Source organism: Puccinia triticina, chromosome 6A, assembly GCF_026914185.1.
Source record: "Puccinia triticina chromosome 6A, complete sequence".
Classification (NCBI taxonomy): domain Eukaryota; kingdom Fungi; phylum Basidiomycota; class Pucciniomycetes; order Pucciniales; family Pucciniaceae; genus Puccinia; species Puccinia triticina.
Window position 1 is genome coordinate 1,292,203 of NC_070563.1, and position 27,001 is coordinate 1,319,203.

At 47.5% G+C, this 27,001-nt stretch overlaps 2 protein-coding genes across 2 annotated transcripts; one reads left to right on the forward strand and one right to left on the reverse strand.

The window, feature by feature from the left end:
• Positions 1-1,188: 1,188 nt before the first annotated feature.
• PtA15_6A162 (uncharacterized protein) lies at positions 1,189-3,616 on the reverse strand (the record flags this gene model as incomplete). Its single annotated transcript, XM_053169838.1, has 10 exons — positions 1,189-1,485; positions 1,544-1,684; positions 1,751-1,867; positions 1,929-2,054; positions 2,122-2,603; positions 2,669-2,806; positions 2,875-2,952; positions 3,019-3,167; positions 3,275-3,308; positions 3,430-3,616. The coding sequence occupies 10 exons, from the start codon at positions 3,614-3,616 to the stop codon at positions 1,189-1,191; spliced, it is 1,749 nt and encodes a 582-aa protein (XP_053021089.1).
• A 14,487-nt stretch (positions 3,617-18,103) lies between these two features.
• Positions 18,104-20,046, forward strand: PtA15_6A163 (uncharacterized protein; the record flags this gene model as incomplete). Its single annotated transcript, XM_053169839.1, has 5 exons — positions 18,104-18,203; positions 18,331-18,422; positions 18,491-18,621; positions 18,696-19,739; positions 19,800-20,046. The coding sequence occupies 5 exons, from the start codon at positions 18,104-18,106 to the stop codon at positions 20,044-20,046; spliced, it is 1,614 nt and encodes a 537-aa protein (XP_053021090.1).
• Positions 20,047-27,001: the final 6,955 nt, after the last annotated feature.

Here is a 27,001-nt window from a genome sequence, read left to right on the forward strand (position 1 = left end):
TTTTTTTTTTTGATCTTTTATCGTTTTTTTTTTAGTATTTTGTTTTCGGACATACTTTGCGCACTGCGAAAAACACTTCGCGCACTGCACAGTGCGCAGATTCCCAAACACTTTGCGCACTGCGGGTAAAATACGCAACTTTTTGAAGATTGTTTTTGACCAATCAATAGACAGGCCTCTCATTGGCCTCTCTGAATTTTTTGGGAGTTTTTCGAAGCATTCTTCTATGTTAAAAAAAATCATTGAAAACCAGAAGAAATGTAGGATTTGGGCGCCTAAAAAACAAGGTTCCCATAGCCCAAAAATTTCAAATTATTTATTGAGTACTGAAACATGTAAGAACAGCTACTTCAAAAGTTTTCAGCCACTGTGTGCAAGCATACGGGTCTGAAAAATAACAAACTTCACCACATATTAGCACATTGCATCTAAATTATCTTGATTTTTCAGACCTGTATTCTTGCAAAAAGTGGCTAAAAACTTCTGAAGTAGGTGTTCTTGCATGTTTCATTACTCGATAAATGATTTGGAATTTTGGGGCTATGAGAACCTTGTTTTTTAGGCGCCCAAATCCTACATTTCCTCTGGTTTTTAATGATTTTTTTAACGTAGAAGAATGCTTCAAAAAACTCCCAAAAAATTCAGAGAGGCCAATGAGAAGCCTGTCTATTGATTGGTCAAAAAAAAACTTCAAAAAGTTGTGTATTTTACCCGCAGTGCGCGAAGTGTTTGGGAATCCGCGCACTGTGCAGTGCGCAAAGTGTTTTTCACAGTGCGCGAAGTATGTCCGTTTGTTTTTTTGAATACATGCTAGGGAGGAGGGAAGGAGAGATAATTAAAACAGAGAGAATTTGCGCGCGGAATACTTAAGGGATTGAGAGACTGGTAAAAATAAAACGGCCGCACTACTGCTCAAGGGCGAGGTTGACTTCCATTTGGAGAAGCGCCGCCATATCTGCGTCAGATGGATTGTCCCCATACTGCGCAATGATCGATTGGGTTTCCACGTCACACTCGAGGGCGTTCGGGACTCGAATCAACTCTGCAGGGATATCATTAAACATGACATCACCTGGGAAGAGTTCCCGATCGCGCCGTAAAAGAAGAATGGTGTACCTACAGGAGCAAAGTGTTAGCATACATAGATCTGAAGCCCCCGGTAAGTCAAATTGAAATAGAAAAAAAAACTCACGCTTGTAGCTCAACATCTGATTTCTGCCTAACAGACTCCAACTGATCGTCGATTAGGTCCCATTGGGACCTGGTGTCGCCCGGGGCTCGATGGATGAGGTGGTGAACAGTGAGTAGTCGAAGCATGGCGATTCGCACCATCACACCCGTATTGAGATCCTGCCGTATATCGGCAGGGCCTCGCAGGACACCCCTTGGCTGGAAGGACCGATTGATTGTGACGATGAGGTCAAAGAGCCTTGGGACCGGCCCAAGCTCTTGAGGCCGAGACTCCTGTCGAACATTTGACAAGAGCTAGAGAAAACAAGTGTTAGTAAAAAAAAGGGAGGTGAGGTGCAGACTGAAAACCTACCAAGTTTCGCATATGAGTGCGTTCGTGTTTGACCATACTTTGTAAGAAGGTCACGAGCCCCGCCATCGATTTGTTATTTTGCGGGATTCCCGCAGGTAGGTGCTGTCTCCTGAATGCTGGAGATTGCTCCAATACATAGTTCTACAGCCACAAAGAACGGTCAGCCACATGCAATGGTGGTAATAAAGAAATAAAAATGTTACTTACTTGGATTAGGGGCAGTGGAGAATGCACAAAGATGTGCCCGTGTGCTGATTGGGCCCGGCTGTATGATTCCAGTGTGCTTCGCATGAGAATCTCTCGGATCGTTTGGCGCACTCGGGTCTGTTGTTAGAAGGTAATTTGGTCAGCTTGTTTGGCCCTGGTGAGCCAAATGGTTGCTTACCCAGAAAACCTGGCTGTACACATGAGCTGTACCGTTGGCTGCAACAGGAGCAGCGGGCAATGCAGCGGCACGTCGTTGCGTCATCCACATGACAACTGTTAAGCTCCAATGGCTTCGTTCCGGCGCCTGAGGAGCAAGCTTAGCTTGGGGTATGGTAGAATTGTCAGTCCACTGAAAAAAAAAAAAAACTTACGTTGAAAAGTTGCCGCGCTAGCTGTAAGTCTGTATCAGACAGCTGAGCCGATGCGAGCAGTGACTCCACCAGTGGGTCATTGGCCGCTCGGAGTACTTGGCAAGGTGGGGCTGGGGCTTGGGCTGCGTGGGCAGGAGTGTGGACATGTGTAGTTGGGGTTTGGGGGGGACGGTGTACTGCTGCTGACGTTTGCGGGGGTTGGGGGATGGCAGGAGTTTGGCGATTGACAGGGGTTCGGCGGTTGGCAGCTGAGGGAGTTTGCGAGTGAGCTGGGGGAAGTTCCCGGTCCTCGCTCGGAATTGTGATACTCGGAAGACCGCGGGGCGGTGGAGGTCGGATAAAACCGTCCATACTACCATAGACACTGTAAGCCTTGTCGTCCGAGGTTGATCCGCGCGGCGGCTCTTCATCCCGGGTTTTGTCTTCGGACATGGGATCTGGGGGTGGATGGGTAATAGGACCAACACTGGGTTGTCGATGAACTGCAGAACATAGGGCATCTCAGCAATCTCTCAGGGGATGATGGATGGCACCAAAAATAACTTACTGCTCGGAGCTCTGGAACCACTTCCACTGTGGATTATCCGACTGGGGGTGATGACCGGGCTACCGATTATCCGACTTGGGGTGATGACCGGGCCGCCGATATGGGTGGGTGTGATAATAGGCTGTTGAATATGGGGATCTGCGTACGGAAACAAGTGGAGAAAATTCAGTGTACGCAGTTTCATTGGAAACAAAAAAAAATGTTACCTAGTGCGGGGCCTGGCCGCCCGCCAGAGTCGGTAATGATCCGGCTGGGGGTAATAATGTGAGCATGATCTTCATGGCCTAGGAAAATGAGGCTGTCAGTTGATCAACCATACAGTATACATCTCTAAGAGCGATTGGGCAAACCTGCGGGATGCACTCGAGGGGTGCGGGAAATGGCCTGGCTAGCAACACGACGAGGTCGCTTGGCACGTGGGGCAGGTGCGGGGACAGGGGCTCCGGTATTGTTGTCATCAACGAGGATGGGTTGCGGGGGGGAGTGGGTTGGTACATGACTCGCGGCTCGTCACATATTTGTTGCTGGGCTGATGAAACAAGTTAATTTGGGGTGGGCTTCTGGGGGAGAATGGGTCAGTCCAGGTCGGAGGCACACCTTAAATACCTGTTGTTGGTCCATTGAAATGTTCCCTCCCCAGCTTCACACCAAAAGGAGAAGAATGAGTGTCAGCAGGAGTTCTGCGCTGCGAGTAGATCAAAGAGGTAAATGTGACATGAAATTTTAATCTATCTAAAATTCATACATTCACAGTTACTCACAATTATCATTTTCACTCGTCAGTTTTTGAGCCAGCTGCGTCTGATGATATCCGGCCAAGATGGTTCTGCCGGTTTTGCGGTGGTCGGGCAATGATGTCAACCGAGGAGCATTCAAAGAAGCCCACGCACCTTGCAAACCTTCCGTCATATTTGCGGCCAGATTACGGTCAAGCGGCGGACGAGACATCAGATCGTGCAAATGAACGTCAGATTGACGGGGTGGGGACAGTTGAGACCGGGAACAACTCGCATCGTGATGAGGATGAAACAGAACATCAGCCTGATTCATTTCATGCAACACCCCACCTGCATGAAGTTTATATGGAGGCCGTGGAGTATCAGGATGATCGGTCGAATACCGGTGAGAGCAACAGCGAGGACGAGCTCCTGAACATGCGGGAGGTGATCGACATCTTCCAGCCGGCCAGTCAGGTGAACAAGGGGATGGAGGAGGAAGATGAAGGGGGCAAAGGCGAGGAGGAAGAACCCGAAGTCGAAGATCAAGGGTGGTACCCATTTGCGGGGTTGGCGGTAAGCGTTGCAAAATCCACCCAAGTCCGGTCACTTGGGGTCAACAAAATGCTGATACAGGGTTTAATTTGATTTGCGCGGCGCAGCAACTGGTCTCAATCCTTCTTACCGGCTACATGCATACCATCCTTTCGCGCATGCAATTTGACAAGGTCTGCTCACTTGCTGAGCTCTGCGGATTAGAACTCCGTTGTTGGACTTCTGTCTGGCGGGCTAAGGCCAAGCTTAGAGACATGCTCAACATGAATCCCAATCAAAGAGAAAGTGTCTTTAAGAATCAATGCTATTCCCTGAGTGTACAGAAGCTTATTACCCTAGTGAGTGTGAAATCTGCTAAGTATACTGCATTAGATTCAATTAAAAACCTCACTTTGTTGAAAAAGTTGGATTCTCTTCTGTGCAGGATTTGGCAAACCCATATGTTTCCCCTCACTTGGATTTTTACCCTGTAGATTCAGGTGGGAAAAATATATACAAATTGTCCCAGAGTTACAAGTGGCGTGAGGACCTTCCTTGGGAATATCGTGCACAAATGGTGGCCATAAACAAAAAGCATTATTACATCTATGAGCCATGTCAGTTACACTCAGGGGAGTTGGTGGTACCTATCTTCTTTTACCAACAAGAAGATAAAATGTATGCCAAGTGTGCCAAACTGAAGCATGATGGTTTGCCTCATGAGCCAAAATTCAAGATGATTATACCTAAAAACCTGCCATATAAATCACCAAAGTTGCTTTCCATTGCTTGTGAAGAATTTTCATTGAATTATTTTGAGATCTGCATGTGGGGTGACGAACCATTGTCATCGGTGTGCAAAAACACAATATGGGGTGAGCTTCTCTTTTCACATGGGGGGTTTGGGGCAAAAATTAGTGGCAGAATTGTTAATGTTTTTCTTTTGGATTGTTTTCAGAGGAGGATCATGGATCTTTCACTCCCATTTCTTTACCAAATGACTGGCGGGAGAAGTCTGGTAATAGGATTATTAGACATGTTCCAATTGCCCTTTACTGTGATGATACATCAGGAAACCAATCCAAAAAGTGGAATAAGCACATCAGTTATTATTTCACACTTGCAGGTCTTCCTCCCAAGTTGTCAAATCAACAGTATAACTGTCATTTCCTCTCAACGTCAAACACAGCTGGTCCGTTGGAATTGGCTGATCAAATAGTGGATGAACTGAAGTGAGATGTCTGATTTACAACACACAGTAGAATTAAGAAATAAAATAACTGAACTGTACTTCTTTTCTTCAGTGATATGACTTTAAATGGATGTGTGGCATTTGACTGTGAATTGCAGCAAGAGGTTTGTGTTACCACGGTGGTTCTTTGCTTCCTAGGCGACTCCCCAATGCATGCAGAGATCACCAATACTCCTCTCCCAGGCGCTGCATTGAACCCCTGCCGCATCTGCCATTTGGGAGTGGAAAAGAGGAGTGATAAATCAGGAGAAGATTATATTTATCAGTTCTTGGGAATGGACTCTTTGGGTAACAGGGTACGCGGTTGCTTGATGCATTTTGTAAAGATAGGTTAAAAAGCTTACCTATCATTACTTCTTCAGGATGTGGTGGATTACAGATCTTGGAGTGAGACTATTGAGCGCTCATATGAACTGTGGGAAACAGCAGTAAATTCTTCCAGAGATGCATATATAACTGAATCCAAAGCTTTAGGAGTCCAAGATGCGATAAACAAGGCATTTGTAGATATGCTGAAAGATAGGAAAAAGGCTGCTGAAGTTGGGAAGATCATGGCTCTAGCGGAGCATCAGAAACACAAACTTTTCAACCCATTTCTGCGCCTTCTGGGTAAGAAATAATAGATTTCTCATTCATCTGATCTTACCCAACATAAAATTGACAGTTTCTTTACCCAGGTTTTGATGGATGCCAAGATGCACCTGTTGAAATTTTGCATGTCATACTCTTGGGTATCATCAAATACATCGCCATAGATTTCCTCAGCAACACTATCAAACCCCGTCAGGTCAATGATCTCCTTGGAGCATGGCAATCATTTATCACTGATTCACTTGACCTACCAGTCATAAATGCAGCATACTTGTATAAACATCACAAAAGCATGGTTGGGAAAGACTTCAAGATTATACTTCAATGTGCTCCTTTTGTTTTCTTTCAGTTTATGGATGAACAGCAAAAAGACTTATGGAGTGCACTGTGCAGGATGGCCCCCTATGTGTTCCAGACACACATTTCCAATATGGATGTTTACCTCAAGGAAATGGAGATGTTGGTTGATCACTTATTATTACAGCTCATGAAGTGCAATTCAAGATGGGTAAACAAACCAAAATTCCACATGTTGATACACCTGGTACAGTCAATTGCACGGTTTGGTCCAGCCAGCCTTTTTGCAACCGAAAAGTTTGAGAGCTTCAACAGCATACTCAGAAATGCTTCAATACACTCAAATAGACAGCATCCTGGAAGAGATTTGGCAATATCATTCAGTAATTTCCAATGTCTGAGGGCAATTTTGTCTGGTGCTTATCTCTGGGATCATGTGAAAAAATTTTATTATCAAGCATCCGCACAATTGAAAAAAATATTTCACATTGAAGATGTACAATGTTCCATGGGTTATGTTCATTCAAGTATTCATGGTTCAGGAAATCAGTTCCCAGAAATTACTAAAGCAAAACTTCCCAATTTGGATAGAGTACCAGTTCCCAAAGATGTTAGTGATAAATATCCCAACCATGAGATCACACAACAATGCTGCATGAATTTGGATGATAAAAGAAGTGTACGTAAAGGGTATTTTGTATTTCTGAAGCACCCACGGAGCAACTCTGCAATAATTGGCCAAATTCATTCAATCTGGAGAGTCACCTCAAGAAATTTTGGCCGTAAGAAAACTACCTACTGCATGCAAGTTAATGAGTTTGAACTATCAAACATCTCTAATTACTACCAAATGAGGATCATTAAGAGGACAAATAAACACCATGTGTGTTCACCTGGGGTATGTGAATTTTGTGTGCAGTATCAATTTGAAAGTAAAATTAAAACTTATCCATCCATCTGATACATTAATTACAGGATATAATTTTTTGCCTCAATGTGCAGCACAACTGCCATGATGGTGGATGCCAGGTTAAATTGAGTTCAAGGCCTGTGAATGATACCCATGAGGGCAATCTTGCAAGATACATGGTGGAACACAACCCAACAGATTCTTTCATTCTGAATACATGCTCCTTTCATGCCTCAGAGGCCCACAGAAGAATTGCAGGAGTGCCACTTGAGCCAGTCCCTGGCAGAGAATTTGGACAAGCCATCAAAAAAGGAATTGAAAAATGGAAATCAGAAAAAAATCTACCAGACCGAGAAGAAAGTTTTTTCCATCAACACCGGCATCTTGAATCCACCAGGAGCTCTGTTCAACCCCAAACTCCTCATAGGGGTAGGAGAAATTCTGTGCAATCTGTCCAACTCCACCAAAATATTCAGAGGAGCAGAAGCAATTCTGTACAATCCATTCAACAATCCCCCAACATATTTAACCAGTTCAATCCAGACCGACACACTTCTTTACCTACAGAATCAAGGCATGCAAGGCATGATCTCTATACTATGCCATCAGGAGGAACTGTTGTCAATCCCTTTCCGGATTCTTCAACAATACATTCAAGTCTCCGGATCCCTTCAGAAGCAACATCTGGCCCTCCAACAATGCCTGGCCCAGCAAGCAGAAGCATTTACCGTCACCCATCAACATGTGGAACCGTAGACCACACTATGGACCATTCCATCTACCAATCCTCTTCCAGAAACCCATCAAGAGGTAGAGATCCAATTTATACATCAAACACAATGGGTGTATTACATGCCTCCCCAGCAGGCAAAACTTTTGGAAATCCATTCTACCAGCCTCAAACAACGTATGCATCAAACCCATTGGGTGGATACAATGCTCCTCCAGGGGGTAGTACCACAGGAAATTCAATGTACCGATCTTCATCCAGAAGTTCAATTGGGGTGGGGCAACCAATATATTCACCAAGCTCAATGAGTGGATTACATGCCCCCGCAGGGGGTAGTACCACAGGAAATTCAATGTACCGATCTTCATCAAGAAGTTCAATGGGGTGGGGCAACAAATTTATTCACCAAGTTCAATGAGTGGATTACATGCACCCCCAGCGGGTAGCACCAGAGGAGGTTCAATGTACCGTTCTCCATCCGCAATCTCACTTGGGGCAGGGCAAGCAATGCATGAACAAAACCCATATGATCATTTGTATGACCCCAGAGCAGGTGGTCCTGCAGGAGATTATCCCTCCTCATCCAGGCACTGATTGTCAAATAGTATTATTTCATACAGGGAATAAGCATGACCAAAAAACTCACAAATATAAAACTCAATCATTTCAGTCATCAATAAGTATTTTTCATCTGTATGTGTGGCACTGGAAAAAAAAACAATTAAAAAAACAAATCCTTTTTGTTGGTTTTGAACTGTTGAGTGAGTATAGATTCATATATTTACTTGAGATAAGATTGAAGGAGCAAAAACATGTTACAATCAAGTTGTATTTTTTGCATATTTGTTTCAGTCATTGGCCATTTTTTTATATGTTGTAGAAAAAAAACATAAATAAAAAAAAATCTCAGAATAAAGAAATTATTACATTGAAACAATTGTTTGAGGGTTGAGAGTGAGAAAGAGCTATGTCAGATAAGGGGGAGGTCATCGGTATCAGACCAGCTATCTTCACTTGAGCTGCCCAAACCATTGGTGATTACCAAGCTCCGGTTACAGGAACAAGATCAAAAGGTCATTGGCGAGCAGTATGTCAAGCTGTCCAGAAGCCACCCTCAACTCCGGAGACTCGTAAGAAGAGATCTCGGACGCCTTCACCTCCGCTAGAAAATGACGCCCCTGGTCAAAAAAAGCAGGACGGTCGAGTCGCACACTGGTGATTGTCCGTCAGAGGAGGATATCTTTCCACATTGCCCAAAGGCCGGAAAGTTCGGAATGTTGCTCACCAGGCAGCGGCTAGCCGCAAGTCAGTTGGATACGCGGAGAAGTCTGACAGCCAGTTCTTCCATGAATTTGAGTCTGGGGAGTGCAATGAGATGGACTACACGTGGGACGAGACGCAACAGCCAAAGATAAATTTTGACGAGGCCGGAAACAGTAGATGCAAAGAAGAAAAAAAATACTGTTCAGCCTAAATTATTGAGTCCTATCGGGGGGTTGAGGAAGAAGCTCCCAACAGAAAAACTTACAAATGCTTCATTGGGGCATCCCAAGTGGTGGGGAGAGGGGTCTTGAGGCGGAAGCGATTGGTGATTCTTGGCCGGCTCCGATGGCTTGGTTGGCATAATGTGGGAGGGTTGGGGGGAAGATGGCGAGACGAGATGAGGATGTGGGTGAGGATGTGGGTGGATGGTGAGTCGATGAGGTGGTGAGTGGTGAGTCGATGAGGTGGTGAGGCAAGATGAGTTGAGGGGAAGCCAATTTTGGTTGCCCATCCTTGCCGATGTGCTGACCGATAGTGGTTCTTGACTGCATATTGCCGCTGTGCCCGACGGCGGATGTGTAGTCATCTTCATTTGCCGGCTGTTTGACCCAGGTAAGATATGTTAACTTGGCTGAAGTCGAGTGAAGTGAGGTGCCGGCGGGCGCGCTGTCAGTTTGCTGGCAATTTGACGGCGCACAGGTCAAATTGCCAATTGTTTGTCTTGCGCGGCAATTTGCCAAGCAAAACCTTAATCCGCGCAACTGCCGTGTAGATAAATATGTCGAACAACCTTGATCAGCTATCTGCAAGCATGAAAGATGCGACCGCATCATCCCCAAGCAAGGACATAGATCTATCCGCCCGCTTAACCCGCTCCCAAGTCAACGACCCAGCAGGTAAAGCCACTACCGGCACAAACCTAATCCCAAACCCCGCGGTAGCTGCCTCCTCGACCCTACAACCCACAGCTTCAGCCGCTACGGCAAAGGCGACAGCCCAGAAGAAGACCAAGGTTTCGAAGACGGCCGCAAAAACAGTCGCAACAAACCCAAATCCCAAAGAAGCCACGGCAGCAGGGAAGGAACCAAGCGACCCGCAAACCAAGAAGCTCTCAGCAGCGATCGGAGCGAAAAACAGTATGTACATCATCCAGATCTTGAACATCGTGTCATTAAACTGACAAGGTTCTGAAGTCGTCGACGTCGACAAAATCCAAGAAGTAGGCACCGAAGCAGCAAAAAGAACCGAGGGCCCGTTAGACGCCGTTGATCAAGCTCAATGGGCAAAGGACGAGATCATAGCTTCCATGCTCGAATCGGCCATGAAAGCGGCGAAAGAAGGGAATCAAGAGAAGTTGGATATGTACTTTGGGATTTACAAATTGATGAGATTGAAGTAAGCCCACAGCCGATAATTCCGGAAACCGTAGAGAGACCTAACTAACATCCATGTAAAGCCAAACGGTGACCGTTCCAGCACTAGTGATGCGCAACAAAACAGAGAAGTCAAACACCAACCTGCCGATCAAGAGGACTCTTGTACCCAACCCTTTCCCAACCCCAGAGGGTCGCCAGAACACATTGGAGGGCGACACCAATTTTCACTGGGGAAACACGAATTCCCATGAGGACGTGGGGTTTACCCCATACTTCGAGCAAAACTTGCTCGAGTTGAAAGGGCCGTTGCCCCTGACTATCTTCAATAAAGCCTGGCAAGACGCAGCTCTCCAGTACCACACCAAGAAACGGCCGAAAAACGACGACAACTCCACAGAGAGAGGCATGCGGTACACCGGCTACCCGTACCCCAGCGAGTGGCTAATGAGCTATAGCGATTGGAGTCTGAATTACGCGGAATTCCTTGTAAGTCGTCGCTCACACCAAACTGCTAATTCAATTCATACGGAATATACGGAAGCTGAGAAATTCCAAAACCTTGCAGATAACAATGCGCGACATCTATTGATATAAGACGTTAGGCCAGTGGATTGTCCTCTACAAGTCCAACGCGGATAAGATCATCCGGAAAGACGGATTCATGGTAGCTTTGCGCTACGACATCCGCATACGAGCAAACGCTTTTGCCCACCGAGTGGTCAGAGACGGAGTCTTGTCCTTCTCGGACATATCCATATTCAGACAAGACGTATACGACACCGCATACGGAGAGGCGAGACGCTTTGATGAACTTTTGTTCAGAGACTCTAATCCATATGCCGTTGGGGGGGCCCAATTCAACTGGGACCCCCACACAGGTTTAAACCCGGGCAAACGGATCACCGGACAGCAAGCGAACCCTTGGTTGGCGCCACCAGCCCCCACAATCAGCCAGTCACAAAGCGTCATAAGTACTCACCCTAACCCCAACAACCTCCCAGCCAAACCGAAAGAAAGCAGGTCAAAGGTGAAAGAATTCAGAAAACTAGAAGGCAGATGAAATCTGCTAGCTATTGGTTATTTAATAATAATAATAAAGACAAATCTTCTTGAGGTAGATGAGACTAGTTAAGAGTTTTATATTTTTTATTCGCTAATACCGTACAAGATTCAAGCAAATCTTTTGGCTTCTTCTTTGAGATTGATAGCACCAGGTGAGGTTATACGAGTTATCAACTTCTTGTTGATTTCGATTTTTGATAGTTTTGATCTGGTGGTTGATGTCAAGAGAAATTGGTTAGATTCTTGTTGACCGTCAATCAGGTTTAGAACCATTAACTCACCTTGAGTTCGATGGTTCTCGATCTTCACTATCAATGACATCATAGTCATTGATCATTGAGCATACTGCTCTTTTGCCAATCGGCTGTTCCATCACGGAACAGTTCGAATCTGCACATGAAAGAAAAAATCTTTCAGTTTTTTAACTTCCATGAGTACATGTGAAACACATGTCGCTCACCAGGAATTTTTCTCTTTCGAGAGTTTGCGTCATCAGACGAATTCCAACAGAAGGGCCCCGGTTACCAGGGCAAGAACTTCCTCCCCAATTACGCTGAACTGAAGGCGTCCAACCAACTGCCAAAGCAATCCGGTAGCGGAAACAACGGACAGTAGGCTTGTTCACCTTTTTCTCCCTTTCCTCGTCTTCAAGCTGTTCCCCCCCCCCCCCCCCCACATGCTAGCTGCCTCATCCCAGTTACCCCAAGACCCCCCAAGCTTTGTAACCGTTGAGGAATCCAGCATATGTTGTTTTGATCCCGATAGTCCCATTCTTCTATCACTTTCATATCCAATCCCAAGTGATCTCGCCCATAAGCGAGTAAAAGACACATCAATATTGTACTTAAAATTCCATATAAGAAGTGTTTAAGATAGGTAACTGAAGCAATAAATCTCCCAAAAATTGCATTTAACAGTGAGCCCGTGGCTTTTGAGTGTGAGGATCTTTCCTCCAAAAATGAGCGAGAAAACGCGAAGTGGCCAACCAAGGTCCAATGCAACATGAACATTGGCGCCTGGGAATCAGCGTTATGCAAGGCAAGCCTAACACCAGAGGGGACCGTACTGGTCATGAGGTAAAACACCGCCTAATCGTTCATCTTCCCCTTGATCTAGAGGACAGAATGTCTCATCCGACCTCGGAGGAATAATCTGAATTGTATACACAACTGAAACTTGTCCCGGTCTCGAAGTTGTAATACCCCCCTAATCCGATCTCTTCCTACTTGTTTTTGCTCCCCCTCTTTGCTTGTGAATTTAAAAGCGCTCAGGTCCTGGTGCCTGGGTGAATCTACTGCCCCCATACAAAAAACAAATGGACTTGGCTCTCATCAAAGACTTCCTCAAAAACGGGTCAGTCTACAAGGAGCCCACCAAAGATGAGGTGTACTTCCTGACAGGGTACAAATGGAATACGCTCCTGAACTACAACACCGCAACAAGGAAGTTCTTTAAATACAAATCAGCTAAGGCAGAAGTCCCCTATATCCTGCCTCTGAAGGCAGCAGACATTTACGGCTTTTGTTGCTGGGCCGGCAAGAACCCCGCTAGACCGACCTCGCACGACATATCAGCCGGAACCTTAACCAAGTACCTATATGGCCTTCAAGCCTGGCACAACTACCATGCCGTAGATTACCCATTCAATACTAAGCCCAGAGTCGCAGTCTTGCTTCGGGCAGCAGCGCTGGCCGACGCAGAACACCCTAAAAGACCATCCAAATCCCCGGTCATGATCAAACATCTGGTCATCCTAGTGGAAGAGCTACACGAAGGGGACAAGCTGGATCGAGCAGTTTTAGATCTAGCGATAACAGCGTTCTGGGGGATGGCCCGACTCTCCGAGCTCACCTACGACAGGGCGGAGGGACAACCAAGGTGGACAGCATCTCTGATGACATCCGACGTCAGGTTCTATGACACACCCGTTGGGAAGGCAGCTGCGCTGTCCATTCGAGGAGCCAAAACCTCGGCTCCCGGGGCGGTACAAACCATCCACGTCCAAAGCCAATCCCACCTTCTATGCCCAGTAGCCGCAATCAAAAGGCGAATTAAAGAAGCTGGACCCCAAGACACCTCTTTGTTCGGGTTCTACGCCAACGACGAGAGGGTTCACCTTACCAAGCGAATGGTCTGCCGCAGACTGGACCAAGTCTGGGGGAAAAGGGGCTGCACCGAAATCACCGGTCATTCCTTCCGGGTAGGAGGTGCATCTTTGCAATACGCCGTTGGGGTACCTACGGACGAAATTTGCAAACTAGGCCGCTGGATCTCGGACTGCTACAAACTTTACCTGAGGGAATACTCCAAGACCGACTTGGCAAATACTCTGAAGCTGTTGTCCGAACTGGAGGCATCCTGGCGGCGCACCTAAACTCAGGTGATCAAGTAATAGAAACCACTACGTCTCATACACTCCCGTGTGGAAGCCATTGCGGCATAGGGAACCAGAAGCGTCGGTGCGGGGCTCATGACTTCTTAGTCTTGAGTTATGGGTCTTGCACCGACCCTGGCACACTCTGGTGTGCGCTTCTAATCTGGGAGCGCTATAGCGCACCCTTATCCCCGGGGGCCTTCAGGAGCGAGATTTAGCCTTACCCACAATGTGGCGCTACGGCATCTCCCCTAGGAGCTCCGGGTTCTGGGCTAGGCTTTCAGCCGAAGCACTCGCGCCCCCTTTTTAACCCTAACCCACACACGGTGGTCTTGGAGTACCGGCCCTATCAGGCTTGGTACTCGGGACTGCCTAGGTGACACCTGTCACTGAACATATCTAGAAGCGACACTGAAGCGCTGACTTTATTGAGTGTATCTATAAACTTATGAATTGAGGAAACTTGCATATCACAATTCCACAAAACCTAAACGTGCACCTGCGCCCTGAATAGGTTTCTCCTACGCCTTGACCCTACTCATGTGAGTAGGTGATTGGATGTGAAGAGGTAATTAGCTCGTGGAGGGACAGGGAGGGACGCGGTCCCAAGAGCCCATACCCGTGTCGCGCGGGTTGGCAGAGTATTGTGAGCCGCGGACCCCGCGAACTCACAGGAAGATTCACAGAGATATCACAGACCGACACCGAGCACCCTACATAGTCCCTCCAGCCCCGCCCCTCCTAGCTCGGCAGGGAAGTACTGAGACTTCCCCCGAGCTAGGTGAGTGACCGTCCTTTCCCCTTCACTTCCGTCTCCTCCTTCTCTTTCTTCTTTTCCTCAAAAGTTGTATATAGAGGGAAGTACTGAGACTTCCCCCGAGCTAGCCCTTGTCCCATTTGCAATACGAACAGAGGTTCTAGAATTGCTCGTGCCCTCGCCCTCGTCCTCGCCCCCCCTCGCTCCTCGCCCTCGTCCTCGCTTAAGTGAAGCTCTCCTCGTCGAGAGCTTACACTTTTTTTTTCTCGAACCTCAACCACGCCGCCTCGCCGGGACTTCATGTCCACAAGACGCACGACCTCTTCGAATCAACTGCTTCCCCTGACGGATACCGAGGCGATTATACGAGCCGCCAACAAAGCCAAGAGAGCAGCCGCAGTCGCAGAAAAACAACGCCAAGCGACTCTGCCCATCGACCTCCCATCTGCTCCAACACCAAACCCGCCCCAGACCACGCTCTCGACCTCGCAACCAGCTACAACAGCCACCCAAGCCCTGACCCCTAACCCCCTGGAAGTACACTCCTGCCCACCTTCCTTATCAACCTCCCTGACGCTCCCACAAGCGATCGGATTCCCAAGCAGCCCGACGACATCTTTCTTCTCGGTTGAGAGTAACGTGGGACCGATCATCCGAGCGTGGTCCCCCATCGAGCCGACGACGATCAAGCCGCCCCCACCGCCGACAAAACCCTTTAACCCGCTACTGTCCACACCACCAGCTCTTCCCCCACCTCCCCAACCTCAACCAAAACCGACCACACCTCCAAACGCGCCTTTCCCAGGCCCCCGTCCAAGTGCCATGTCCCATAAAGAGCGACCAACCACAGGCAACGAGCCACCGACTGACGTCTCACAAACAGCAACCTCCGGTCCGGTTCCCTCGGCGGACCATTCCTTTGCCGCACAGCTACAAAGTGCCATGCTGGCACTCCAACAAGCTAATCTCGACGCGCAACGAGCCGCTGATGCCAGAGCGCTGGCTGCGCAAGAAGCTGCCGAAGAACGCGCAAAGGCAGACGCCGAACGCTTCCGGTTGGCCCAAGAAGCTGCAGAGGAACGAGCAAGGGCAAATGAGGAGCAACTCGCTCGGTTCCAGGAAGCTTTAATCCGCGCGACTTCCAACCAGACAGCCCCACCGCGCCCGACCACCCCATCGGATGGCCACATCGACCTCCGACGTTTCCGCACATCCGATGGACCCACATACACAGGTCCTTACCAAGAAACCGAGCCGTTCCTAGCGTGGATCCAGGGCCTGGAGATCTTCTTCGACACCAAGAAGGTGACTGCCACCGATGACAAGATCAGGATCGCCGGCACTCTCATCAAAGAGACCAACCTCCTGTCGGTCTACTCCAACAAAGCGAAAAAGTTCCTGCAAAAATCCTGGCACGAATTCAAAGAGACCTTATTCGACGCAGCGCTCCCGGTACGTTGGCGCCAGGGCCTTAAGGAAAAGATTCAATCGCTCAAGATAGAAGCCTCCGAGACCTTCACACAATACGAGACGCGAGCTCGAACGTTACAACGCATGATAAATTACGATTCCGATCCTCTATTGATTTCAGATCTGAGTCTCGCCGAATGGCTATCTGGTGGGCTACCCAACGAGATACGAGCCGACATCCTCAAGTTTGAAATCCTTGAGGTTACACCATTCGACTACGGCCGCTTTGCAAAGCGGGTCAGAATCTTCTTTGATGCTCTTCCAGTCCGAACGCTACCAGGCCGAACTAAGGGCCAACCATTGACGACAAGCACGAATACCGCCGCCATGCCTGACACTAGAGCGGCTGGAACCATATCAGACGAGCTACGCTGGCGCATTCACTCGTACCTAGACTCAATCGGCCGCTGCCACTGGTGCAGAGGGCACTGTGGGTCACCGAACGGGACATGCCAAAACAACCGAGCCAAAGGGAAGGTCGAATTTCCCCCATCGTTCGTAACGCCCCCAAAGCCACCAAACTATATTCCCCCACTACCGTGGAGCTCCGCAAGAGGTCCAGACCCCCGTCCCACTAATACCACGGCCGGTCGAGCAACCTCCCGACCAGCGGGAGTAGCCGGCGTCTCAGACGAGCCAAGCGACTTGTACTCCAGCATGACAACCACAGCGACGGCAGCCATTCAGCAGTTGGACGACATGGTTGCTCAAGGTTACGATGACGATGAGGAAATGATTACAGAAGAGACCGAAGCTGCCGCAATTCAAACTTTCGAAGCGTCCGAGGCGTTCGACGGGCGACTCAATGAGCTAATCTCAAATTCAATCTTGGGTCCAATTGAGGGGTATGTTCACAACCCCCCTAAAAGCTCAAAGATCCTACACATGTTGCATAAAGGACGTGGCTTACGAGGCCGCATCCTTACAGTGAAGACGCCGAGACCGACAACTATACGTCCAAATAACCGCTATTGCCAGACAAATCCCCGCCCTCCAACCACCAGACCATCATTTCCTCCCCTGATCGCCGCCCATACCCCTTCCAATTTCCCCATTTTCTTTTCCTTCGACCCGTTCCCTACGACCTTTGACACTTCCGCCAACACTCCGGAACATCAACACAACCAGACACCCACGATAACATGCACCAACCGAGACCACACGACCAACTCACAGACCCGGCAGCGACGCCCAAGACGTGAACCAACGCTTCAATCGACGACCAGACGACTCACTCCATCATTCCGGCCCGAATATCGTCATGACGGAACACCAACTCCCACGCTCCCTCCGACGACGCCCCCCTTAGTCATTTTTTATAGGTGGGGGGAATGTGAGCCGCGGACCCCGCGAACTCACAGGAAGATTCACAGAGATATCACAGACCAACACCGAGCACCCTACATAGTCCCTCCAGCCCCGCCCCTCCTAGCTCGGCAGGGAAGTACTGAGACTTCCCCCGAGCTAGGTGAGTGACCGTCCTTTCCCCTTCACTTCCGTCTCCTCCTTCTCTTTCTTCTTTTCCTCAAAAGTTGTATATAGAGGGAAGTACTGAGACTTCCCCCGAGCTAGCCCTTGTCCCATTTGCAATACGAACAGAGGTTCTAGAATTGCTCGTGCCCTCGCCCTCGTCCTCGCCCCCCCTCGCTCCTCGCCCTCGTCCTCGCTTAAGTGAAGCTCTCCTCGTCGAGAGCTTACAAGTATACCCGTGTCGATCCCTTGGGGCATTGTAACCCGATGCCCGCGGCTTGGTACCCGCGGTCGGGTATTCCTGCGGGTATGTCCCCGGAGGGAGCAAATCTCCCGGGTGTCCCGCTGGGAGGATGGAATCGATCCGGAGAGGGAAGGATATCCGGACTCACAGCTGATGACTGATTCGAGGCAGAGAAGAAAAGAAGGAAAACCAAGAAGTTAGAACCAACCACATCACCACGAGAAGAAGAGAATGGACCCACTCGGCATCACCACCAACAACTCAAACAACAACAATAACAGCCATAACCACAACCATAACCACAACCCATTCAGCTCAAACCAGCAGCAACACCAACACTACCAAACCCCTGACAAACCATCCTACTATCCCAAATCACCCACCCCCTCATGGCCATCATCCCCACTCATCAAACCACACTCAGTCGGCGCATCGGCACTCAACCAGCAGCCGATCGTCTGGCCACAACGCTCCAATCCATCCACACCCGTCAGCCAACTCAACCGAGAGCCACGCAGCCCGATCAGAGAAGAACCACGCAGAAACAACCAAGCCATCGAGCACACCCACCAACCCACCCCACAGAATCAGCCCCACCAACACCATCCAATTCCAGAAAACACACGCCAGGAGAAACGTCAGACTAAGATCAGGGTCACCGGCATCGAACGTAACCGCAGAGATCTCTATATCAAATTTGACGCTTGGGTCAGTCCTCATTCATTCTATTCCCGCGAGGACGATGTTGAAAAGCTGAAACTTGCATTTGATGTCAGTCTAATTTGACAACAACCAGAGCCGGCCATTGTCCTAATGTCTCCAGATCTTACAAAGAATTCTTGGCGTTCCACGAAGCGTTGATCGCTAATAATTCACACACGATCGTCCCACCGATTCCATTTCCAAAGTCAGTCAAAGCAAAAATGAGAGGAGAGATTTAAGCCCCCAACTCCATGCTTATTTTCATTTCCATCTTCACAGCACCTCGGCACCCAATCCAGCAGATGACGACAGATTAGTGGCCTCAGCCTTCCAGCAATTCTTTGATAGATTACTCATGAACGCCTTCCTGAGGAGCGACGACGAGCTGCGGGTATTTCTAGAGTCAGATTTCGGGTATACGCCCCAGACGAAGATCAAGAAGCGATCGATCACGAGTGGCTCGGGCTGGCTGGGCAAGCCGGCCGTCGGCTCCTCCGTGCGCACCTTGCCCTCGAGCACAATCCAGCAGGGGCCCGGAGGAACACCGGACACGGTGGTATCGATCGTCGAGGAGGACGAGCTTTCGAATGCAAAGCTACAGTTCAGACTGTTGGAGGACCGGCTGGTTGACGTTTGCCGGTCGATCGAGCAGCTCTCCCGTTCCCGTCGCTCGCTGGCCCAAGCGCTCCTCGATCTCTCCGGCCGGGTGACCCAGTTCTCGACGACCGAGTCGCACGGCGCTCTGGCCGAGGGATTCCGCCGACTGGGGCAGACGATCCGCGCGATCTCCGAGCTCGAGACAAACAGCGCGGTGGGCTATCTGGTGACGCTCTCCGACGGTCTGAGTTGGTGCTCGGTGAGCGCCAAGGCGGCCAAGGATGTGCTCCGGAACCGGGCCGGGATCTTGCACGAACACTACACGAGCGTCAAGAAATCGATCGAGAAACGCAGACTGATCGAGCGGATCAAGAGCAACACCCTCAACGTCTCCTCCGAGCGGGTCGAGAGCGCGCTCGACGAACTAGAGGAGGCCAAGAAAGCAGAGGAGACAATCGCTCAGAAAGCCATGCTGATCTCGACCAACCTCAGACCCTCCTTGCGTACCCACTCGGAGCTCCTCCACGACGATCTGCTCTACTCGTTGATGGAAAATGCCCGGACTCAGTTGATCTATGAGAAGCAGATCCTCAAAGAGCTCGAGCGTGTCAAGCCCGAACTGGACTCGATCAGCTTACGTCCGGCCAACGTGATCTATGGGCATTCGTCGACGAGTGGTGCACCGAGCGTTGGGAAACAACCAACGAACACCGACCATCGTCGCCCGTCCTCAGATTTCCATCATCATCATCATCAACAACAACACCAAACTACTCCTACAAACAGACGAGAGTCACTCGTCGACCATCCCCACCATCCATCCACCAACCCCACCTCCCATCCGCCCTCTAATAACCTCCACCACCAGCCCGCATCGGCTATCATCAACCACCACCATATCCAACCCACGCAGATCCGAACAGGCGAGGTCTCGAGAAAATTGGTCGTCCATGATCGGCTCGGCGAGAACGTTGACTGTCGCCAACGTGTCGACGCTAAAAGCGCCGCCGCCTCACTCGCTCGCTTGTTCTGACCCCCCCCCCCCCCCCACACACACACACACACACATATAACCTCTCTTTCTCCTTTATTCGTTTTCATCACCGTCTTCTTTCTTTCCTTGCCTTTTTGGTATTCTTATTGTTGGGCGTTACGTCAGCGTGTATGTTTATATATATATATATATATATTGAATCAAACCCGATCTTTTCGTCATCAATCAAAATCAGTCGACCTATTGGAGACACCTTCCATGCCTGGTTGTGTTGAGTGTTTTTCTTCTTCCTCTTCTCCCTGATAAACGTTGATGTCGGCGTAGTTGGCTCTTCGTGTAGCTTGTCTTCGTAGATCCATGTACACTGGTCTCTCTCTTGACAACCAATCATTGTATTCTTCTACTGTTCTACAGATCCATGAATGTCTTGTCTGGTTGAAACACGAAGCGTGTTTATGTCTCTGAGAAACAAGAGTGTTACGGATGACGTCCAGCTCCTCACCACCCGCCATGCTTAACATATAGCCATTCAGAGAACACTTTTCTTTAGATCCTTCCTTGTACTCCCTTGGCCCCTTTCTCATGATATATCCAGTTTAATCAATTACATAAGCTGCACTCCTGAAGACAGTTGCACCTTGTAGAAAATTGACTTATATTGACTTCGCAATGCAAAAAAGGCCTTCCCAGGAATCCCCCCTGGACATCTTTGCTCAGTGCTCACCATGAGGCCACTGCCAGTGAAAGCTTGGACAAGTTTTCGAGTTGTGCACTCAAAACGATGGGATCCTGAAATTCAAGAGCAGGATTTTACAAACTTCGCAAAGTCCCTCGAGACTTCGGGCCCCCGGGGGGTAGGCTGAACTCCAAACTTAACTACACGGCGGGGGTACTTCCTGCCACACCCGTCCGTGGAACCGACGACAGGTGGGTAATCCGTGGAACCGACGAGGATCGGCTCGGTAACCCCTCGGTAAGCTCGTCGGTTCCACGAAATGGGTTTTTTCCACGTGGAACCAATGGGCTTCACACTTTTCCCCGTTGGTTCCACGATGTGCCTTCCTGGCACGCGTGGAGACCACGTCAGCTTGTTGCTCACGTCGGTTCCACGACATTTTCTTTTTTTTTCACTTCCAGCCACAAACCATCGTCTTGGGGGGTTGATATTGTGTGAAGCAGCTATGTATAACAATGTGATCAAATGCTGCAGCTGTATGGAACTCCCTCTCCTGGAACCTCCCTGCCTGGTTGAGAGTTTGAGTCCCACCAGGGATATTTTTGGACAAGCTGTGCTCCCGCTGAATTTTTAAGGCCCGCCTACGTGGCCACGTGGATTCCACGGGCACACATCTGTAAATGTCCGTGGAACCCTTGGGGCCATCACGAGGTGCCCCCGTGATCCACTTGGTGGAGAGCACGTGAATGTGTGGACCAGCAGCCGCTGGTCCAATCTCGCGCAGGGGCACTACGGGGAATCCTTGAGATATCCTTGTCAAAGGACTCCCCAGGTGTACAGCAATTCTGAAAAAGGATGGCGAAGGGGTCACGGATCTTCCATCCCGGGATTTTCCTTGCCCAGCCAAACTGTGCTGTTAAAGTTGACGCAGGTTGATGCTACTGTCAAACTTTTACTGTGCAGCAGCAACCCATGATTGATACAGAATGCTCTTCTGCCCCTCCCATTTTTCTATCAACGTCATCCCGTGTGGGTAATGATGGCCACCCAGCCTGAAATCATTGGTTTGATATGATTTTTGGGTTCCTTTTTCCACCAAGCCTGGATACCTAGGAATTAGTGGTGTCTATTTGGTTATGGGTGGTGTAGTGCTCCATTCCAAACCATAATTAGTATTTTATTATCTTCTTTTACATATATTCATCATTACACTGCCTATTACCCCATCACCCTTTCACAAACACCTCATTATTATTGCATATTCAGATTCGACACCTCATTTCACCTATAGTCACCCATACATAGTACCCCTTTATCTTCAATGGTTCAATAGTTATAGAGGATATAAGACTTACAGAAACCTTACAGTCTTCATTAGTTACAATACTCATTTCATTAGTAATTTAGTTGAATCATTACATCACATTCTTTTCACAGATATTTTCTCACATACTAAACCCTTTACATACATTACTCATTATGTACTATGGCTATTGTACACATTACATCATTGGATCTGTGCTTACCCCTTTCAGTAGTGCTCATCATTACAAGCTGTTACTATGTTCACATCACCCTTCCCCATTTGTACAAACTTCATTCCCATAGCCAGAACTCCTCATTGTCTGTGCTCATCCTTCCTTCATATAAGAACTGTCCTTTCCCCCTCACTTGTACCTTATGAAAGATTTATGCAGAATTCTAGATACAGAAATTATAGTTAGAAATTACTCATCACCCATTGATATCAGTGCAGTTGCTCCTGAACCCATTGCTTTTGAACCTTGCCATTGCATTCCCCTCTTCTCATCACTGCTCCAACCCTCTCACCCTCAGTAGTCAGTAGTCAGCTCATAGTACTAGTTCCTAAGATCAAGTAGAAATCAGCCACACCTTTTCTTCTTTTTCTTAGTGTTACTCTCATCCCCTCAGCATTAGTCAGGAAGGCAGCCTCATCAGCACCCTTGCATAGCTTACATTAGTACTAGTGTTGCTATACATTTCCCTTCCAAGCTCTATTCTCCCCTTTGAGTAGTTCCACAGTGGGCAGTTCAGATATTGAACTGCTGATATTTTTGGCATTAGCTTTGTAAAAATCCAACTTAGATGTCATCAGACCTTAACTTTAACAGCACAGTTTGGCTGGGTGAGGAAAATCCATACATGGAAGATCTGTGACCCCTTCACCATCCTTTTTTGGAATTGCTGCAAGTCCCTACTGGACGGGAAGCAAACTTAACCCAAGTGTGCCCTCCTTGGGGGAGCATAGCAACCTCCAAAGGAGGGACTTGCCTCTAAAGTGGCATGTCTCACCCTAAAGGATTGAGACAAATGGCAGGGAGGATGCCACCCTCTTCCATTTTCCCAATATCTCCCCCTAGAATTCCAATTCTCACTGTGCTTTTGGCACTGTTAAAATCACCAGGTTCTTAGCTTATTTTCACCCATTTCAAACTCCTCAATATTCACCCCTGGAAAGAAACAACCTGTAAATGTTGTTACATGTGGATTTCTGTGGCCCACCCTTTGAGCCCGCGCAAGCTCAGGGAATTTCAAATTTTGAGCTCAAAAATGCAAGACCCCTTCAAACCAGTCCACAGTAGGTGGATTGGGCTAGTTATCATGAGGGACAGTAAGCTAAAACAACAAGGAATTAAAGATGAGATGGCAGACTACAAGTCTGTCTACTCAGTTTTTCTAAACCACAAACTACAATTTTTAAATCACTTTCAAAAATAAATATCATATCCAAGCCGTCTCCACTCGTTCATTTTCTGCACACATTTCTGGGATGGCCTTTACCACCACTGCGGTAGCTTAAGGCCATCCCGTAGGCCCCTGTGGTCCCTACCTGTCGGTAGGTTTTCACTGGGGCCTGTGTTTGGGTCTCGGCGGAGAGCCTCGAGTGTTCTGGGGCTTCTCTACCAGCGGGGTTGCATTCCTGTTCTAGGAAGGAGCCCCAGTGTGGGTAGCAAGCACCTCGAGGACTCTCCTCCTGTAGCAGAGAGGAAAGAATGGGACTGACTGCCCTGGCCGGAGTGGGGAAGGGGTTTGGGCTATACCCTAGCCCGATCCGGCGAGGATCTTCATGGGGTGGGCGGGAGGAACTGAAAAAATGTTGCTCTGAGTCGACGAGTAGTGGAGAGATGGTGTAGAGCGCTGAGGATGAGTCTTTGTGCGGGGCCACGATAGACTCAGGGAGCTAGATTAAGAAGGTTCTTGCGGCTGGTGCAAGAGCCCGGTCCTAAACCTAATTAATCTCTGTCCAGACTGGGCGCTCTCATTCGCGTGCTTGGACCTGGGATACCTCCCCCTGCGGGTCCGGTCTCCGTCCAAGAAAAGCTCAAGTCTGTAGGGCCAATGATGTGACATTAGAGGTAAGCCTTGTTAAGCTCAGGTGCAAAGTGCCTGCCTCCAAAGAAGGGACTAAACAAGGAGTTTTTTGGTGTGACAGGTATGCACAAACACACCTTTTTTGTCTTGCTGTATTGATGAAACTTGTGCTCACAGGGTGCATGGCTCAGCTCTGAATCTGCTCAACACTTGCACACTCAAATCTCACAAAATGAAACCTAATCTCACAGTATTTCTACCACTCCCCTTTCCTGGTTGAAGGATCCTCTTTTACCTTGACAAACTCAATTCATCTTGTTGACTGGGGAACTTCAAGCTTGGCAACTCACTCACCAGCACCACTATCCTCAATTCCTCAAATATCAAGACACAGTGCACGCTTTCTTCAATCAAATCACTCCTTGGGGATTCTTGGCAGTACTTTAACTTAGACCGTCTGATTAGCTTCCAACTCAGTGAGAAATGTGCCTCATCACTTTTATTATAATTGATTTCCTTTTCACATTTACAATCAATCAATCTTACTAAATTCCTCTTCCCTATCTCTCAGCTTGTGTGTCTCAGATCCTTGATCACTCTTCTTCTAACTATTCCATCTTATTTTACCTATTATATAGGGTTTTTTATTCCTTTTCTTTTTCACTTCTCAGAACCCTAACTAACTTTATTCAAATCCGCTATCAGTTGCTTCCTTTTCCTTGTCATCTTCTCCTTCAGTTGTCTGTCTTAAATATAGTCATATTCTCTCAGGGTTGGTTTCTCTTTCTCTTTCCTCAGCATTCTTGTCCAATTTTTTTCATCTCACATTCTTGTTTCTTTAGTTCTAGTCTTTGTCTTTAAGCAATAAAATAAAGTCACAGGTTTAAAACAATTAACAGTCAAAACTAATTGCTACCTTACACATGTCTGACAGATAAATTGAATCAATCCTTCCTTCCTCCTTGACCTCCAAAGACCAGAATCCTGCAACTATAACAACCACTTCTTCAAAAATGTATTCAATTCAATCATCCATGATGAAGACTGTCATTGAGTGAATCCCCCTCCTGACAATGGAAAACTACACCCACTGGAGACAACAAGTCTATAATTTCTTAGATGTTGTCAAGCTTAAAAATGAACTGACCTCAGGCTCTGACACCAAGGCTCTGATTTCCAATCAAAAAATCTTCCTCAAAGCTATCCTAGCTGCAAAACTCAAATCATTGGTTCAGGCCAACGTGGTAGACTTTTCTAATGAAGAAAATGCCAAACTCATTTTGTAATTGATCAAAAATTTCTTTTCTTCCAATCAAGCCTTGATTGTTCACAAGTTTTCAATAGTTCTCTGAGCTCCTTACAATCCAAATGATATCCCTGGGTTTATTATGGCCATGAAGACATGTCAATCTCAACTCATCAAAGCTGGATGGACTTTCTCTAGCAACACACTTGGTCACATGGCCATCCACAAGCTACCCACCAACATGAATGATATTAAATCAAATCAATCATTCCAATAAAGAACCTACTGTTGATTTTGTGTTTGAACATCTGCGTGCTCATAATCATAATCTTCAAATTCAATTGAGTGGAAGCGGCACAAAATCTTCCCCTATTGATAACTCCAAGAAATGTTGCAAAGAATTTCATAACCCTAACTCTGATCACCTGAGAGAAAAATGTTGGATGCTCCATCCAAGCAAGAGATCACAAGCTCATTAAAACAAGAAGGTGGTGCAGAAGAAATCTGAGAAATCTGAGCCAAAATTGGATTCCTCTGTCAGTAGGTTTCATTCTTCTCTTTCACACTTGGGTCAACTCTTCATTCTCCATTCCAGATCATCAGCTCACTTGACTTCCAACTCTCAAATCTTTCACATGTTAGAACTTTAAGACTTAGGATGTTTCCAACCCAGTTTGGATCTAGATCAACTCAGAATCAAAGGCATTGGATCGATCCGACTGAAGAACAAACACAGATAATTTTTTCTACATCATGTTCTCTACATCCCCAAAATAGTGGTAAATATTCTATCAATTTGGTGTTTTCTTCTCAATGATTATACTGTGCAATTTTATAAAAACTCTTTTCAATTATTCAAAAAAAATCATCTCAAAATTAGTGGACCATACATTGGAAACCTTTCTAGTCTTGAGTTTGAGAACTTTGAACACACAAGTTGTCTATTGTCTACTGAATTTCTTCACAAATCACTAGGACATGTGAGCTATAACAGACTTTGGAAGAAACCTGGAATACCACTCTGAATCATAAAAAAACTATGAATCCTGCCTAGTAGCAAAGATCACCAAAAGAATTTTCAAATCTGTGCATAGCACGGCATCAAGACCATTTCAAGAGCTACACCTGGATTTAATTGGACTAATATGGCCTCCTTCACATGCAGGAAATTGCTCTATCCTGGCTCTGGTTGACAGTTGCAGTCAATTTCTGTGTGGCAATAACATTGAAGCAGAAGAGTGAAATTCCTGGAAAATTATCATTCTTCAATTGATTGATATCAAAGCCAAGTGTTTTAGTTATCATCCATCTACTCTACACTAAGATTGAGGGTCGAAATTCTTGAACAGCTATCTCAGTACTGCATGTTTCATCTCATCAAGCAACAAAAATCAGATGAGTCTAAACCTCAACAGAATGGGCTAATTCAACTGCAATATCCTTGAATCTATGAGGAAAATCCTTGAAGACTCTGGATTAGAAAGAAAGTACTGGAGCAAAATTGCCCAAGTCAGCTGGCTAACACTCAATCAAATCCTTGCTCATTGCTCCAAGAAATCACCCTTTGAACTATTCAAGAATCATTCACTTCCCCTCAGCTAGCTGTTGGTCTCAATCCTGGCCCTGAATCTACTTGGGTACTCCAAGAAAGGACTTCCCAGGTCAAGTTGACTAAATATTCATACTTTTCCACCAATCTTTCATCCATCAAGAACACCATGAAATCTGCTGAGAAAGAG